At 38.5% G+C, this 19,482-nt stretch overlaps 1 protein-coding gene across 2 annotated transcripts in view; it reads right to left on the bottom strand.

The window, feature by feature from the left end:
• Positions 1 to 19,482, bottom strand: part of STXBP6 (syntaxin binding protein 6) — a 112,842-nt gene that overhangs the window by 83,494 nt on the left and 9,866 nt on the right. For both annotated transcript variants that reach the window (XM_063289999.1, XM_063290000.1), the window contains exon 2: positions 583 to 765. In XM_063289999.1, the coding sequence (XP_063146069.1) occupies positions 583 to 736 (154 nt within the window). In that variant the 5' untranslated portion in view covers positions 737 to 765. The remainder of the gene's footprint in view (positions 1 to 582; positions 766 to 19,482) is intronic.

A 19,482-nucleotide genomic window follows, 5' to 3' on the forward strand; every position in this document is an offset into this window, starting at 1 on the left:
ATCTGCAGATGGCACATTTTTCATGGTAGTTTGGTTAGAAATTTGAGGGTCAGCTTAACCATGGATGGGCTTATCCATGAGTATATATGGGTACTTTATAAATTGATTTATTCATGGATAAGCCCATCTGCAGATAAGCTGAACCCATTTTTCTGCATGTATTTTGGCACCCAAAATTCTTGGCTTATCTGTGAGTATATACGGTAGTTTCTATTTTAAGACCATGGGAAACATACACAATATAAAGAAATTTCCTGACGCAATACCAAAAATGCAGGTCCATTCTTTCACTGACACATTAATACCTGAATGAATAGATCTTGTGATAAATGTTGCCAAATACTGAGAAATATTTGAAAATTCATTTAAGTGTATTACTGATACCATCACATGCTATAACTCTGTTCATACATTTCCTTTATACATTTAAATATGTGAATATTGAAGATTTATGCTCTTATTGTTCATTTAATTGTCTGATTAAAATTCATGATACTACATTATTTTTATCCACAGACAACATCAATCAACTTTTACAGTTCAACTGAAAGGACAGCTGGATTTCAAAATAATTTAGCATACCTGACAAGCAAATATAGGTTAAGTATTCACCCTGACCCCCAGTTGCCAGGAAAGGAATCTTTTTCTTCGTTCTCCTTTTTACTTGGACAGCACCCAGCATCCTTTCATCATGTGGCGCAAAAATCTCTTTATTGATAGCAGATTTGGCACTCATTATAAATCAGACACAGATGGAAGATGTTCCTAAAATGAATTTGTACAGTAAGTGTTACTTTTTTGAAGAAATATTTATATAACAAACTGGTTTTCTGTCCCCTTCCCTCTAATAAAAGTACATACTTGAATTGACATATGTAATAACAACAAATAACATATTCAGTCTAGAATAATCTGACCATTAACATGACAGCAAAATATTTGCCCCTAGTCAACTTGGACAATTTGCCTGGCTGGTTAGTATCTTCAGTAGGAGAGGATGGATCAAGAAGGTCTTTGGGCTGATATTGGGGGGGATGAGGGAGGGGCTTTCTGGCTTTTACTTAAGTAAACAATTTACAGTCAAAGATAAAAATGTAAGCAATAACACAAGGGGTTTCAATATAATGAAATTATTAGCAAATTAAAGGGACAGAAGTTAGTGACAAATGTTAAATATTCACAAAAGGCGTAAAAAACCAGAGCATCTAAATATGAGTACAATTCAGATGCAACATCTTTGAACAATCATAATTGAGCAACTTTCATAGAAATCTCAGTAGACTGATCCACTAGTAAAAAGCATCGATCTTCATTTCAGGCTACTCTGTGCCTGAAGGTACAGAGTAAGGATATTAATTAAAAGCACAAAGTATGTATATAGGAAAGATCAGAAAGACATGCAAAACTGCTTGATAGCCACATCCAAGCATGGACAGTGGTGCTCCTAGTACTGCATGTTACTGAACCTCCCCTCCAAAATGTCTGAAGGTAAAACATTAAAGCTTGCCTATGGAAGAACTTCCCTATATGAAACAGAGAGAATGGTGGAAAGACAGAAAGGTCTACTGCAGAAGCCTCCATAACAACAATTTCATACTTTGGATCTGTCCTTCTACAGATCTAGCTAAAGGACTTTTTGAGTTGATCTCTACCACACCTTTTTCTGGTCCAAGCATCAGGAGAGATTGGCTAAATGTCTCAGTAAGACAAATCCAAGGGTATACCTTTTCCCCTGGAGGAGGTAAAGTTGTTGGGAAGGACTGACTGGACCTCTAACATTAGTCTTGACCAATATTTCAGGAGACAAATTCTCATGTGGGCCTGAAGAGGCCCAGCCTAGTTCCAGCCATTTATCCAGATTGAGGGACAAGAAACATAGTTCTTATACATTTTGATTGCATCACTTCTAAGACCTTTATATCTGCACAAATACAAAGTTGTGCTCTATACAGCAGAAGACTCAGCACTTCAGTGTTTAATAATTACTGAACAAGAACTTGTAACACAAAGAAAAAAATCTAAAAACAAATCACAACAATTGAAAAAGAGAGAAGTAGGATACTGGGAGGAGGTGGGAGATAGAATGCTCCCTGCTCCTTTCATGTTTATTTATTTATTTATCTATCTAATTTGTTGGATTGAGTACATAAAAGTAACACCTGACCAGGGGTTTTGTTTTTGTATTAATTTTTCAGTCAGAGCAATTTGCACACTCCTAAATACTATTAGTTTCACGAAAGATACATTTTAGTTTTCTAGCATTTTTCAATAACAAATCTGTGACCTAGTAAAAACCAAAAGTATCAATTTTTAATGATGCATTAATGTGTGTCTCTTAGGAAATATGGACAATAAGCCAACAGGATTCATGATGAAAGAGTGTTGACTTTCCTAATGCTTTAAAAAAAATTCAGCCAAAAAGACTCACTGGGCATTATGACCAAAGATGGTCATATCGTACCAATATGTTTACCACTCACTGACGTGTAGCGCCATGTATGGTTATTTTAATGGCCACTTCTTGATGATTAGCTGAAGTAGATTTAAAGGACTGCTGTACCAAAAAGAGTTCAACAAGATTTATTAAGTTCAAATCCCAAACCATCTCCCAGATCATCTGAAGACTTTCAAGAAACCTGCATTACTTAATATATAAAACAGAAGAATTTTTCTCTTCCTTACCACATGGATCTTCAATATTCAGTGGTTTTTTGAACTAGTCTTGCCCATATACACATATATAGGTATATCACCTGCATACATTTGTTGGGGCAGGATGAGGGGAATTCCTAAGGCTGACTTCAGCTGGAGTTAGCAACTCCTGATAAGATATGGAGGGGGGGGGGCGCTGATTATGGCACAAGATTTTTCTTTTTTAATCTACTCCCCTCATGGGGAAAATTTTAAATGCAGGATCTTCTTCCTTGGTACAAAAGGCAAAAAATATCAGTTGAACCAGTCTTCATAAATATTTCCTCCACATACATGCCAGTAAGTTTGCTTCCATAGCAAGCTCTTCAGGAGAGGGGGATATAGAAGATGGACTTGGATTAAAGCTTTCTATGGCCAAGAAAAGTAATCAGGATTGACAAAATTGGCATCAACTGCTTCCATGGCAGTGACTGGATTGAAACCTGATTCTCCCAGATCATGGTCCATTATTTCACCTACTGTGCCACAGTAGATTTGCCCAAAGAGTTTCAGACAGAATTTCCAAGATTGCAGCTTTAACAAGACAAAACAATAATTCAGTACTACATAAAACTGCATTTTTTACTTGCTGGTCTTACAAAAATGCAGGAAGAGGTGAAACACTATTTACTGTGGTACTCTAGCATCATTATGCAAGAAGCATCATTTACACAATCCAGGGAATGTTGCTGTAATCCGTGGTTTTAAACCCTCCAATTTAAACAGGAAATACACAGTATTCACAGTACAAGGTTAACCATTAAAACCTTGGAAAATGTTTCATCAGCAGCTCCATCAGCATTTCACGCAAAAAGCTATTTGCATACTGTACTTCTTGTCTTATATAAACATTATCAATATGTTAAGTTCACAAGGATCCCAGTTCCTTGTTGCTTTTGTAAACATTGATAACAAGGGCATTCACAGGTACATTACAGTTTCAATTATACAATAGTATAATTGTTTTAATTGTTGCTGGTTGTACCCTCCCCAGAGTTATGTCCAGCAAAATAGGCAGCCACATAAATTTGCAAAATCAAAACAAATCAAATCAAATCAGATCAAATCAAATCAACAGTACAATGCAGGTAAGCAACAAGCATGTTTTAGGTGCAAACAGAACTAATACATAGCCTGCTGTGTAAGCCCCCAAAATTACTATTTGATTTAGTCACTGTTTGTTAACTAAGCCACAATTGACTAATTCACATATCACACTAAGCCATAAACCATGATTTATAAACTAGAATAGCCAAGTTCATATAACAAAACCCAAAGTAAAACCGAGTAATTACTGTATATCTCAGGGCAATTTGCACTAAGTCATTGTACTATCTTCAGCAAAGGATCGTTACCTTGTCGTGGTGCTGGAGATTGAGAACCTCAGTGATGCCATGAGCTAAACCGTGAAGGGCCACCCAAGACGGGAAGGTCATGACAGAGAGGTCAGACTAAATGCAATCCCTGGGGAAGGTAATGGCAACCCACCTCAGTATTCTTGCCGAGAAAAATCAATGGATCAGTACAACCAGAGATATGTCGGTATACCATCGGAAGATGAGACCCCCAGGTCAGAAGATGGTCAAAATGCTACTGGGGAGGAACAGAGGATGAGTTCAACTAGCCCCAGATGTGATGACGCAGCTAGCTCAAAGCCGAAAGGACGGCTAGTGGCCGACGGTGCTGGTGGTGAACGGCGAATCTGATGTTCTAAGGATCAACACACCATTGGAACCTGGAATGTAAGATCTATGAGCCAGGGCAAATTGGATGTGGTTATTGGTGAGATGTCAAGATTAAAGATAGACATTTTGGACGTCAGTGAACTGAAATGGACTGGAATGGGCCACTTCACATCAAATGACTACCAGATCTACTACTGTGGACAAGAGGACCACAGAAGAAATGGAGTAGCCTTCATAATTAATAGTAAAGTGGCTAAAGCAGTGCTTGGATACCATCCAAAAAACAACAGAATGATCTCAATTCGAATTCAGGCCTAGCCATCTTAACATCACAGTGATCCAAATATATGCCCCAACCACAGATGCTGAAGAAGCTGAAGTAGAGCAGTTCTATGAGGATCTGCAGCACCTACTGGACAACATGCCTAAAAGAGATGTTATTTTCATCACAGGAGACTGGAATGCTAAGGTGGGCAGTCAGTTGACACCTGGAATTACAGGTAAACATGGCCTGGGAGAACAAAACAAAGCAGGACATAGGCTGATAGAATTTTGCCAAGAGAACTCACTCTGCATAACAAACACTCTCTTCCAACAACCTAAGAGATGGCTTTATACATGGACTTCACCAGATGGACAACACCGAAATCAGATTGATTACATCCTTTGTAGCCAAAGGTGGCTGACATCTGTACAGTCGGTAAAAACAAGGCCTGGAGCTGATTGTAGTTCCAATCACGAACTTCTTCTTGCACAATTTAGGATCAGACTAAAGAGATTAGGGAAGACCCACAGATCAGCTAGATATGAGCTCACTAATATTCCTAAGGAATATGCAGTGGAGGTGAAGAATAGATTTAAGGGACTGGACTTAGTAGATAGGGCCCCGGAAGAACTCTGGACAGAAGTTCGCAACATTGTTCAGGAGGCGGCAACAAAATACATCCCAAAGAAAGAGAAAACCAAGAAGGCAAAATGGCTGTCTGCTGAGACACTAGAAGTAGCCCAAGAAAGAAGGAAAGCAAAAGGCAACAGCGATAGGGGGAGATATGCCCAATTAAATGCAAAATTCCAGAGGTTAGCCAGAAGAGATAAGGAATTATTTTTAAACAAGCAATGCGCGGAAGTGGAAGAAGACAATAGAATAGGAAGGACAAGAGACCTCTTCCAGAAAATTAGAAACATCGGAGGTAAATTCCAGGCAAAAATGGGTATGATCAAAAATAAAGATGGCAAGGACCTATCAGAAGAAGAAGAGATCAAGACAAGGTGGCAAGAATATACAGAAGACCTGTACAGGAAGGATAACACTATCGGGGATAGCTTTGATGGTGTGGTCAGTGAGCTAGAGCCAGACATCCTGAAGAGTGAGGTTGAATGGGCCTTAAGAAGCATTGCTAACAACAAGGCAGCAGGAGACGACGGCATCCCAGCTGAACTGTTCAAAATCTTGCAAGATGATGCTGTCAAGGTAATGCATGCTATATGCCAGCAAATTTGGAAAACACAAGAATGGCTATCAGACTGGAAAAAATCAACTTATATCCCCATACCAAAAAAGGGAAACACTAAAGAATGTTCAAACTATCGAACAGTGGCACTCATTTCACATGCCAGTAAGGTAATGCTCAAGATCCTGCAAGGTAGACTTCAGCAATTCAGGGAGGAGAATTGCCAGATGTACAAGCTGGGTTTAGAAAAGGCAGAGGAACTAGGGACCAAATTGCCAATATCCGCTGGATAATGGAAAAAGCCAGGGAGTTTCAGAAAAACATCTATTTCTCTTTTATTGACTATTCTAAAGCCTTTGACTGTGTGGACCATAACAAATTGTGGCAAGTTCTTAGAGGTATGGGGATACCAAGTCATCTTGTATGCCTCCTGAGGAATCTATATAATGACCAAGTAGCAACGGTAAGAGCAGACTACGGAACAACAGACTGGTTTATGATTGGGAAAGGAGTACAGCAGGGCTGTATACTCTCACCCTACCTATTCAACTTGTACGCAGAACACATCATGTGACATGCTGGGCTTGAGGAATCCAAGGCTGGAGTTAAAGTCGCTGGAAGAAACATTAACAATCTCAGATATGCAGATGATACCACTTTGATGGCTGAAAGCGAAGAGGAACTGAGGAGCCTTATGATGAAGGTGAAAGAAGAAAGTGCAAAAGCTGGCTTGCAGCTAAACCTCAAAAAGACCAAGATTATGGCAACCAGCTTGATTGATAACTGGCAAATAGAGGGAGAACATGTAGAAGCAGTGAAAGACTTTGTATTCCTAGGTGCGAAGATTACTGCAGATGCTGACTGCAGTCAGGAAATCAGAAGATGCTTAATCCTTGGGAGAAGAGCAATGACAAATCTTGAGAAAATAGTTAAGAGCAGAGACATCACACTGACAACAAAGGTCTGCATAGTTAAAGCAATGGTGTTCCCCGTAGTAACATATGGCTGCGAGAGCTGGACCATAAGGAAGGCTGAGAGAAGGAAGATCAATCCTTTTGAACTGTGGTGTTGGAGGAAAATTCTGAGAGTGCCTTGGACTGCAAGAAGATCCAACCAGTCCATCCTCCAGGAAATCAAGCCGGACTGCTCACTTGAGGGAATGATATTCAAAGCAAAACTGAAATACTTTGGCCACATAATGAGAAGACAGGACACCCTGGAGAAGATGCTGATGCTAGGGAGAGTGGAGGGCAAAAGGAAGAGGGGCCAACCAAGGGCAAGGTGGATGGATGATATTCTAGAGGTGACGGACTCGTCCCTGGGGGAGCTGGGGTGTTGCCGACTGCCAGGAAGCTCTGGCGTGGGCTGGTCCATGAAGTCACGAAGAGTCGGAAGCGACTAAAGGAATAAACAACAAAATAATTGCACAATATGTGTCACCGAGTTCCAACTGGCAATATCTTTCTACTGAATTAGCAATAGGTGACAACTACAGATTTATTTCTGCATCATGCATAATACGGTTTTATAAAAAAAAACATTGGAGAAAAACAGTTTACCAGAACTCCTGGGTGAAAGGTAATTAACAGTTTGGTTCACATGCTGCAAAATATGAAGACTGAAAATCAGGAAAGATTTGCCTCATTAGACAAACAACCTGTTTCTTAGGGAAAGTGTTCAAACTTTTCCTTTTGATATCCTGAAAAAGAAACTAGAAACATACGTTCATGGTTTGGTTTAAGTTACATGATAATTGGTAATATCCTGATTGGTCTGGAAGACCCACTATGGTGTACAGTAGTTGGGTTAGCAGCTTTAGCAAAATTGGTTTCTCAGTTAGTGCAGGTTGTCAACTGATCAACTCTGTGTTAACATTATATACAAATTAGGCCATCATAACTTTTTCGGTAAACTTTGATTTAAAAATCCCGACATTTTTGTGTGAACATAATAATGAGAAACACAGTGGAAGAAGATCAGTGTCCAGAATAAGTGGCAATGTCAAATACAGTTAAGAACAATTTTTTGACACTGTAAGATTTTTTGCTTTACTTTAAACAAAAACTATTCTACCTTTATCAGAAACAAATAGCAAATGAGATACTTCTCATTCCACATTGCTTGCAGATTTTATTTCAGGCATGAAGATCCTCTCATTAAGGTAGTCTGTGGTTGCAAGAAATAGCCTTGACCCTTTTACAATTAGACTTTATGAAATGTAATTCATATCATGAAATGTGGAACACAGCTACAGTATACCAATACTGAAACATTCAAGCACACTCTTCCCTGTTCAGAGCAGCTGGGCTACTTCCTCTTTCACACACTGCAGTAAAGAATGAACAGCCAAAGGAGTCTTAGCTGCTTCAGGAGGTTCCTGAGAGCCATCTGACACAATGATGATATGTGTTTTCTTCGTATATCAGTATTTCTTATTTATGCCTTTGTGGGTGTTTTGCAAGGTCAGTACATTTAAAGAAGTAACAGAGTAGAGTTCAGAGTAGAAGCCCTTGCTTGCTTGTTTGCTTGCTTGCTTGCTGTCTAGATTTGGAATCTATCTACAAATAGCCAAGTTCACTTTCAGATAAAAGTGTTTCAAGACAAACTAAGAGGATCAGGACATAAATGGCAAGTAAAACGCAGAAGGCAGTTGAAAAATATATATGTAAAGTTACTGAAAGAGGACTTAGATAATCCTCTATAAATCGTTCAAATATTTAAAAGGGTGATGCGCAGAAAAAGGAATAATTGTTCACCATATTTTATAAAAGCCATTTTATACTTTGGGTATTATCCCTATGGTGTGAAAATTCTTAACTTCAGAATGAATAATGAACAAGTACTTTTATAGTATTGCTGTGTGAGATACTACTAAAGCATCACACTCATGGCATTTACTTGGCTTCCTCCCAGTCTCCAAAGCATGAAACTGAGATAAAACACCAATATCTCAGTTTCGAGAAATGGCAGGAAGCCAAACATGGAGAAAAAGTCAACTGCAGCACAGAGTTCAGGCCTCTCCTTATTTTGAAGTTTGAGGGTTGGAAACTGCTTAAAGAAACCCACTGAGCATGGGAAGAAAATATTCTTAATTCATTCCATGAATCTAGAGTGACAGCAATCAACTGTCCTTAAACTTATTCATTCTAAAATAAAGGGCTCAGAATGTCATTATAGTGTTTTCAATAAATCCTTCCAAAGAAGATCAAGATAGATTGAAAGAGTGATCTTACAATACTTAGATTTAGCCAGTGTAACTTGCACATTTACAGAATACAGTATTTAGTTATGATGTTACATCATGAGATAGACATATCTTGCTTACAGCATATTTTGATGAGTAATGAATATGATTCCATGTGATTACAATGCATCCAGCTATTTCTCAAGTCACATACGTGACACAAAAGCTGAATTCAGCTGTAAACAGCAGGACATAAATAATAGTTCATACAAATAATTGGTAAAGAGTAATGCAAAATGATGACAGATTAACACATGAGCATAATTCATCAAATAAATATTATAACCATGAAGCCATTACCTTGCTTTGCTATCAGAACTGGTTTTTGCTCTGACTACTTAAACCCTATCAAGATAGTCCTATCAGAATGAAAACTGCAAAAAACAAACAAGAAGCCAATTGGCCTAAGAAAATTTGATACAACTTTTTCTTAAAGTTAAGGTTTGATTGGCTTACAGGTAGTCCTCCGGCTACAACAGCAATTGAGACCAGGATTGCCGTGGATAAGTGATGCAGTTGTAAAGCATGATGTCACATGATCGCATCACTTAGCAATGGCAATCCCAGCAGCCATTGTAACCCAAGGACCACATGGGTTATTAAACAGGAAGAGGTAAGGAGTGCAAGGAGGTGCTGTGGGTGGGTGCTGGGGAGTGCAGGGAGGCCGGTGGGGAGCTCAGGCTGGCCGGCAAGGACAGTGGACAGGGGAGGGGTGCTGCAACTCTGCGTGAGTGTGGCTGGGTGGGTACTACGGAGTACAAGTTCCCTGGGAGCAACTTACGGGAACAGACTTGCGACTTTCCCTGTGGGAAGCCGGCAGGGAAGGTTGCAAATGGTGATCACATGACTGCGGCTCACTGCGATGCCGTAATCATGAGCAGGCACCTGAGCACCCAGATTGTGATCACGTGACCATGGGGAAGCTGTGATGACCGCAACTTTGTGAACCAATCGTAAGTCCCACTCATTCAGCACTATTGTAATGTTGAACAGTCACTAAACAAGTAGTTATAACTCAAGGACTACCTGTATTGGCTATGCCAACACGTATCAGCGCAAATCCATGATGACAAATAAAAGCAATAATTACTATCATAAAGTAAAATATCAAGTTTTAAATAAATAGTCATGAGCAACTGATCTAGAATAGGAGCACAAACATAGCTTCCCAAATGCCTAAAAGAAAAGCTGAAGCATTACACGATATGGTGATTACAAAGGAACAAGTTTTCTTTTCAGTTCCGTTTTGATCTTATTTCTGTATGTATATATGAATAGAGTATGCATAGAAATCTAAAAGCTGTTCCACAGAAGGCAGCAAGATTCGTTTTCTGAAAAAAATCAGCTTGCAAATGTGCAAAAATAGATTCTGAAAGGAAGCTTTTGGGAAGATAACATTTTACTGTCCGAAACTTCATATGGATCAAGTGTGATGTCATACTTTGGAAGACATCCAACTGTTTCCTGTACTGCCTGTGTATGTGTCTGTGAGAGAGAGGGAGAAAAAGAGAGGTTAGGTGCTGTAAAGACTCAAAGAAGAAATTAAAGAATCTCAGCAGGGAGAAGAAAAAAAAAACACCTTATCATCATTGTTACCTTTTATTATCTTTGTGCTTTGCAGTTCGAGTGTTTGAAAAGTAAATGTACTAAAAATCTCACAAACAAAAAGTCATTGAAGAAACCATTTTTCCAGAGCCATTGTTTCTCACAGTCCTACTGAATGTTAATTTGCCAGCAAGTGTTATCTAGACTATCACAGAACATTACCACACATAAGTACTTTTATTAATTTCCTGTATCAGCACCAGATTTCTGATATACTTATTGGAGTTAAGCACTAGTAGATAAAAAGAAAATAAAGGACCTTACGTTTTACCTACTTCTCCCAGTCATGTTGTCCACACTGTCAATATTTTTTTTCTCTGCACTGTAGTGTCCTTCAGAACATCTGTGTATGTGAACTTTTGCCCACTGATCAGGGCGCAGCTATCAGTCATAATAACCGAACACAATAAAACATAGCAAAAAAGTCCACTATGAGGTGTCCCTATTCACTCCTTTTTAAAGATCCTTTGTCCAACGTGAGAGTTGGTCTGAAGCCGTAAAGGGGTCTTGATATAAATCTATTTGGCACTGACAAATTGTTCAGCAGTAGAAACAAATAGCCTGGTCTAGTTTTTGATACTGTACACATTCATTACTTCTATTCATTATGCATTTTTATATAAATAAACTTCATGTAGTTGGACAGGATGGCCTTGTGCAAGGCTGGACAAAACTCTGATCTAATCTTCAAAACCAGATTGTCATTCTTTTATTTTTGAGGCCATTTTTTTCAACTTACAGTATAGAAGGAGAGGGAAACAACTAATGGCTTGACTACAATTGAGACTGAGCTTTTCTTCAATAGGTAAATTAAATGTGCAAAGTTTGTTTTTGTGAATCCTTACCATCTATACAGAAATCTTACTGCAGTTTTAAGCTTTAAAAGCTTAAAGCAGCACTAATACTGTATTATTTGCATTTCACTTCTTTCTAACTTCACTATTTGCAATGTTCCAATAGATTTCAAAGGCTAAACGTATCTATTTGGTTTTCTACATCTTTTAAAATTTTCTTTTTATTACTTGTTTGTTTCATCATGTTTTGACATTAGAGTGAATTTTTCTGGTAAACAAACTGCACAAAAAACTTAAGTGTGCATTATTTTATATACCAATTTTTAATCAAATACAGCAGAAATTCAGACAAATGTGAAACCTGAATAATTGTGGATAATTGTTTTGTTGAATTAATTTAGGAATAACAATTAGATCTGTTCACCTTACTATGTAAAGCTCACTAAAACCCTCCCAATATCTACTTCAATTTGGTTTATAGATTCTTAGAATAATGCAATGTATATCTCAAGACAGCAGTATACAAAAACTTAAGATATAATACAATATGGTGGTCTCTTAAAAGTTAAATCTCTTTAACTCTTCCTTGTTTTTGAACTTTCACAGACTTGTTAATTAACTACATTTTAAAACCTCAAACAAAATACTCAAATCATATTTTTCTAAGCCCTATTGGAGAAAAATATTCCAAAATATGTGCAAGAGTCTATTATGGGTAGTCTTTGTTTAACAACCACTTGTTCAGTGACCATTCGAAATTACGACAGTACTGAACAAGGAGACATAAGACTGGTCCTCATAGTTACAGTCATCGCAGCATCCCCACATTCACATGATTGCAGTTCGGGCACTTGGCAACCAGCTCACAATTATGACGGTTGCAGTGTCCCGCAGTCACGTGATTGCCATTTGCAATCTTCACTACCGGCTTTCAACAAGCAAAGTAAATGGGGAAGCCAGCAGGAGGTCACAAACGACAATCACATGAAGTCGTCCCTAATGACCGCTAATGAAGTGGGATTCACTTAATGACGGCAACTGGAACTGCTGCAACTGCAGTTGTAAGTCAGCATGGTCATGTCATGTCACACTTTACGACTGCATCACTTAGCAACAGAGTTGCTAGTCCTATTACCATTGTTAAGCAAGGACTACATGTATTCTCATTCCATAATAGTTTCAAGAAGATGAAACAGTATGAAATATAGAAAATGATCTTATAATTAGGAAAAGATGAGCTCATAATTAGCAAAATAAAAATTGCAAGAGATTCTAATTGTCTCCTCTGATTTGCTCCTTTGATCAACCTAGATAAAAGTGAAAGATATGTATCTTGATCTGACTAATGCAAAGTGCTCTATATGGGGCTGCCCCTGAAAACCACTCTGAAGCTTCAGTTGGTCCAGAATGCAGAGGTGTACATTCTGGGTGCTCTGAGGTTTTGGGGCATGTTTTTCCACTGTTACACAACTTGCACTGACTCACTGTATTTATTTAATTAATTATTTTTTATCCCGCCTTTATTATTTTTTATAAATAACTCAAGGCGGCGAACATACCTAATCCTCCTTCCTCCTCCTATTTTCCCTGCAACAGCAACCCTATGAGGTGAGTTGGTGTCATGATCACCGTTGCGATGTTCGCTCCACCGTAACGGTTCGCATGCCAGAGTGTTGATGCGTGTTCCTGGCTGGGAGGGTGCTGCTGATAAACCTTGTACGGGGAGATGTGTAGGGCTCTGCCAGGAAGGAATGTGTTTGGGTTATCTCTTAAATGTCAAGGTCTTTTCGCCCGTTGATCAGCAGAGCTCGTTAGGAGCACCTGGGAATGTGGGATTGTTCTATATGCGGGGGGGGGGGCGTTGTTGGAAACGGAGCTATTTAGTTTGAGTTTAGGCACGCTTTTCTCATTCTCAGCTTTCTTTCTGTTTGCACCTTATTCTAAATAAACCAGACCTTAAACTTAGATTTGGAGTCTGAGCTTTTTATTTGAGTAGGGCAATCGTTACAGTTGGGCTGAGAGAGAGTGACTGGCCCAAGGTCACCCAGCTGGCTTTCATGCCTAAGGTGGGACTAGAACTCTCAGTCTCCTGGTTTCTAGCCCTGCACCTTAACCACTAGGCCAAACTGGCTGTCAGTATATGTATGCTCAGTGTATGCTCCCAGGTGCAATTCAAGGTGCTGGTTATCACCTTTAAAGCTCTGCATGGCACAGGGCCAAATTACTTGAGGGACTACCTCTCCCCTAGATTTTCTGCCTGTCCCACCAGATTCAATATAGTGGGCATGCTGTGGATCCCATCTATTGAACAATGTGGAACAGCCTCCCCTAAGGTCCAGAGAACCCCAATCCTCCTAGCATTCCAGAAGGCTGTGAAAGGGCAGGAATGTTACCTGACAAAATGTCTCAGTCGTTCCCTAGTTCTCACGAAAGTAAAGACTTGCAAAATGTTACTACAGTTTTACAATAAAAGTAGTACTGATCCACATGACATTGGATTCCTAGTTTGATCTACCTTGAAGAGCTGACATAGGGTTATGTATGTAAGATGGCTGGCCATATAAATTCTCTAAATAAATAAATCTTTGTTCTCCTGAATTATCCACACTGCAGCAGACAAAACATGAGTGCCAGAGAGGTAAAGGTGCAGTGGTCTCTCATGATTAAATTACCCTGTAGCTCAGGTACCCATGCCATAGTCTTTCACTTCTAAGTGTGTAAAGCTAACAATGCATGTTATGGTAGAATCTAATCATTTACCCAAATTTCCTAAGTGGGTAAAGCTGTGATGGATGTAAGGGTAAAATCCATTCATTTGCTCAACTCTTCTTTCCTATGCAACTTGAGGTGATCTCAGACATATTGCTTGCTCCCTCTCACCATTGCAAATTTGATTGCTAGGACTTCAACAGGCATTCTATGGCTATGTTAATAGGAATGTTTCATAAATTTATACCAATGTTTCTCAACCTTGGCACGTTTAAGATGGTGGACTTCAACTCCCAGAATTCCCCAGCCAGCCATGGCAGTCTTTCCCAGTTTTGCTCACTCAGCAGGACATGCACTGGATCTAATTTTTGCTATGGGATGATGGCCATCTGAGTACAGAATGGCTTTATTACCACAGAAAACATAAAGTAGGTGACATTTAAACTATCTATAATTCAAAGTTTCTGTGAAAATTATGTGGGGGGAATCCAGTTAAGTTGGTCTGTCTCAAAAGACTAATGAATCAGAATGGCTTCCTGAGAGCCCTTTGGAAGTTCTTATTACTCAGCTGTCAGCTGTACTGAAATCCTGGTTGCCTTCTGAAATAGAAAATTGGTCAACACAAATTCAACTGTATACCACCCAGAAAGGAGATAGCTAGAAATATGGTTTTATTTTAAATGTCTGTTGTATAAACACAGTTCTAGCCATTTTATTTATGGCTTTATGGCTTGGCGCTTAGATATCTGCCAGATCACCTACCCTTAGCTGTGCTACACTAGCTGTACTAGCACAACCAATTTGATTGAGTAGAGAAACTGCTATTGATCCCAATATTCAGGAGATCTTGGGGGCTGTAGTGAAGAGGCACTGCTTTTCTGTGGCAGCACCAGTTGTGTGGAACAGCCTCCCAGTTGAGATCAGGCTAATCCCCTCCTTGCTAACATTTCCGAAGCTTTTAAAGATCAAATTGTTCCAGACAGCCTTCTGATTTTATGAAGCCTTCTGTATTCTCTGTGTTTATTGGTTGTAGTTTTTTATTTGTGTGGGGTTGTTTTGTTGTTTATAATTATATTGATTTTTATTTGGTTTTATATTTTATGTAAGCCACTGAGAGACTCTGGGAAGACACGTGGTTAATAAATAAATAATGTGCCAACTGTGACATTTCATGGAGATGTCAGATACAGCCACAGTGACATATAGCTTCCTCACATTCAACTTGGACAGCTCTGAAATATGATATAGGGTTGTTTTTAAAAACCATTTAAACACTAAAGCTGAAGCAACAAATAGACAACATGTTAAATAATTTTTTGTGAAGAAAGATGTACAAACTGGAAAAGAGAAATAGGTGCAAATGTAATACATTTACAGCTGTGCCATTCAGCACTATAAGCTGTAATTCTCAGTTTTCTGACTAACTGTTGTACGCAATTACTGCAGATTTTCAGCATCACTAAACATTGTATTTGATATTACTAAATAAATTGTCAACGTACACTCTTAAACTTCCTTTATGATGAAAATGAGCTCTTAACGGCAAAGTAGTCCTATTCATTCATTCATTCATTCATTCATTTATTGTTCAAATTTAATTACTGCCCATCTCCCCCAAAAGAGGGACTCTGGCTGGTTTACAATAAAATCAATAAATAAATCAATAAAATATGTTCAGTATCCCACTTCAGACAAAAAATAATTTGAGATATCATACAGTTCTCCATTACCCTCAGTAAGACAAGTCTGATTGAAGTCCAGAAATTCAGTCTCAGAAAACAATCACATTCTAATTAAATTATATTTATTTAGTAGCAACATGCAAGGCACCTGTCAAATTCTGAATATAAACAGCTAGCAGTTGCAGGACATTTCTGGCTATCCAAACTTAACATACATCAGAGTGTTAAAATGAAAAATTAGCTAGGCCATTGTTGATCAGCTACTTCGGCAGAAAAATACTGCACTATTAGCTAAATCAGTAAGTGTTTTCTAATTTCCTTGAGTATAATATGGAGTGCTAGAGGACATGCTTTCTCTGTCAGCTTTCCTTTTCATTTCCAAAAGGCAAACTGTACAGCAGGTGAAGTCCTACAATTTCTATCCCAAAAGACACTCTAGATGGATTGTTTAAAAAGATGCTGCTGCCAGGAATAACTGAAAAGACAAAGACAAGTAACAGAAGTACTGAATCCTCTCACTGTCGGTTTGCCCAGTATTTACTCTGCTTTCCCACCTTCAAGGAAAATGCAACCAAAACAGAAACAGATTTTTAGTTATCAAATCAGGAAGACGACTGAGGCAGAAGGAAGTGAGGCTTTTGTTTACCTGCTGTCCCACCCTTCTCTGGTATTTAGGTCTTGCTCCTTGCTGGAAACTAATGGGAAGGCCTTAGATTCTGTTGCTAGCAAGTAAAGGACGATGGGCTTGGTTTACCAGCTGCCCCACCTTTCCCTGCTATATAGGTCTTGCTCCTTGCTGGCGGCTTGTGGGGGACAGATTGCAAGTAAACACAGCTCTTTTGGGGGCAGTAGTCTGACTTGATATAGGTAAATATATTTATTTAGCACCCTGGCAAACTAGTGTTGCTGCATCACCCCATGTCTATCTGTAAATAAAAGTTTGGGTTAATCTGCTCCAGTTTCTGGTCCTTTGCCTGAAATAACATAAAGAGATGGGATCTGGGTTGGTGATTTAGCAGGTCTTGAAGAGACCTGTAGCAAATCTCTAATATGAGGTATCTGTCTGAACTAACCAAACTATCAGCAGAAATTGGAAGGACTCTGGAAACCAGCAATGTGAGTCAACATCTTATGTTCACTAACAAAAGTGGGAAGGCTGATCTGTCCCCCTTTGCTGGAAACCTGGTAAGAAATTGGAGGATGATGCTGGAGCAACAGAGGCAAAACTACAATGCTCTTGGACTGCTTAGAAGAGAGGGTGAACTGTAACTTGAACAGGACAGTGGGGTGGATGATGCTGGAGCCCTGGCTGAAGAATTCTCTTGACAGCAGGTGAGTGGAGGGGCAGCCTTTCCACATATACCTCAGCTTTGTCTTTTAATGGGGGCTTGATTATGATTTAACAGAACCTTTACTTTTTAGATAGTTTATTGTGCTATTTCATAAACTGTATAAAGAAAAGAAGGAAACGTTAAAGAAAAAGCTCAAGTTTCTATAGCTTGATCAATTGTGTAGAAAGGTTTGATTTTATTTAAATAGCCATTACACATTAACATCTACAACATAATTCTGTGCATATTTATTTGGAAATCAATAGCAGCTTTTGCACATAAGACTAGGTATTCTTCGGGACAAGATAACTAGATGTTCTTAACTTGTAGAACCACTAAGTTTTCACACTTTACCCAAATGCAGCCAGGAGCATCTATAACCATGTTTCTAAGCTACAGCAAAGGAGAAAAATGATGACCACAACCTTTACCCACACACCTTAACTGTGTGGCATTCTCCTGCAAAAAGGTGCCATGGATGCCATTTTGCACAAGTCTGTCTTGCCTTCTGCAAATCATCCTACCACAACCCTGCCTCCCTTCCCTTCCCCTAAGGAAGATCAAATGGAAGGTTTCAGGTGGGCAGGGTGGACTCTTCCTCCTGGGTGGTGATTTGTAATTGGCCCTTTTATTATAGACAGGCAGCAATTAGCACAAGTTTCATTTGATTGACAGTGGTCTATCACTAGAGCTTTGCCTCTTGATCAGGGGTTCTGGGACTTTTTTTTTTTTTTTTAAGTAGCAGGTTCCGTGGCCCAGAAAAGTTTGAAAATCTAACAAAACAGCAACTTCGCAGAGTCAACAAAAACGATCAGCGGAGTCAAAACCTCATTAAAAAGAACGCCAACAATACTTCTGCACTTTTATGAGGAAAAACACTTTAAATAAACTGCATGTAGAATGGGTTTTTCAATACAAATGCAGGTTCCATAGGTGAAAGCGAAGCAGAAGGAAAAGAAGGAAGACAGCTGCAATAGACGCTGTTTCTCTTTGTCAAGTTTTCCTTGGTGAGAGCATGACAAGTTTCCTCTGATGAAGAAATATATCCCACATAAGGGAACCACATATTGGCGCAATTGCCTTTTTTGTTTTCGCATTTACAGCTTTGTTGTTGTTGAAGAAAGAGAAGACTGAGGAATCCATTCAGTTCTTTGTTTTGTTCTTAAACTGGGCTATTGAATTAAGGAGAACATACTAGGTTTTCCTTACCTCATGTAGTGAAACAAGACAACTATTAAACTATAAGCATGCTATCAGATGAAGCATAAATTAATTTCCTTGTACTCTTTTTTTCTATCTCCCCTCTCCCCCAACTAGTTTATTTGATGTTGTAAAAAAGGTTCCAGAAAATAATACAACATCAATTCAACTTGTGTTTTAAGACAATTTTGGCAGCAAATATTTTTTGAACTTATTACAGCATTTTCAAATTAATGCTTAGATTTGTCCAAAAGAAAGGTGAAAGAATTCTGCAAGCCCCAAAAGAATTTCAAAGCCAAAGTATGTATCATCTTTGGATTCGCATATTGATTTAAGAACATGCTAGCATAAAAATAGAAGAAATATACTAGTCTAAACTTAAGCATTTGCTTCAATTTACATGTAAATCCTAGAAAATTTCAGGTTATTAGTCAATAGTCAATAGTTTATTACTGCAGTCTTAGACCAGTACCAATTTCAGCTTATTTAAGCACATAGGTTTATCGAAATTCATGGCACAAGAGAAACAGGCGATTCTGAGGCATATAGAAATAATTTGCCAGTACAGAATAATTCCTTCATTAGCTTGAAAAGTTAAAAAAAACATTTTTAAAAATTATAAAAATAAATTTATGATCACAAGGTTACTTTTTAACTAACAGTATTTGTGCTCAGCAGCATTTATTAACATATAACCAAGATTAGAAAGCTTATTTTGGAATATGAAATTCTTAACAATATTTCTCAAATGTGATAATTATATGATGAAGTAACATGACGGTGAATGGGTGTTATTAAACGGCATGAGTCAAAAAGGTTTGATTACATCATGGTCAGCCCTTTCTTTCAGAACTAAGGATCAAGCTGCCATTTACTTTTCATTAAAAGATGAATCTTGACAAAAAGAAACCAAAAGCAGCCAAGATGATCCAAAGTACATAAAGCTAACATCAGCACCATTCAATTCAGATGAGACAGCAAGCCGACATAGCAATTCTAAAACAAGAAAGATTTTTATCTTAGTGTACAATTGGCTGTATTACACTAAGCCTGATACATTGGACCTGACCTTAGCGCTACTCTTTTCCTA

This window comes from Candoia aspera, chromosome 1 (genome assembly GCF_035149785.1).
Source record: "Candoia aspera isolate rCanAsp1 chromosome 1, rCanAsp1.hap2, whole genome shotgun sequence".
In the NCBI taxonomy this organism is placed as follows: domain Eukaryota; kingdom Metazoa; phylum Chordata; class Lepidosauria; order Squamata; family Boidae; genus Candoia; species Candoia aspera.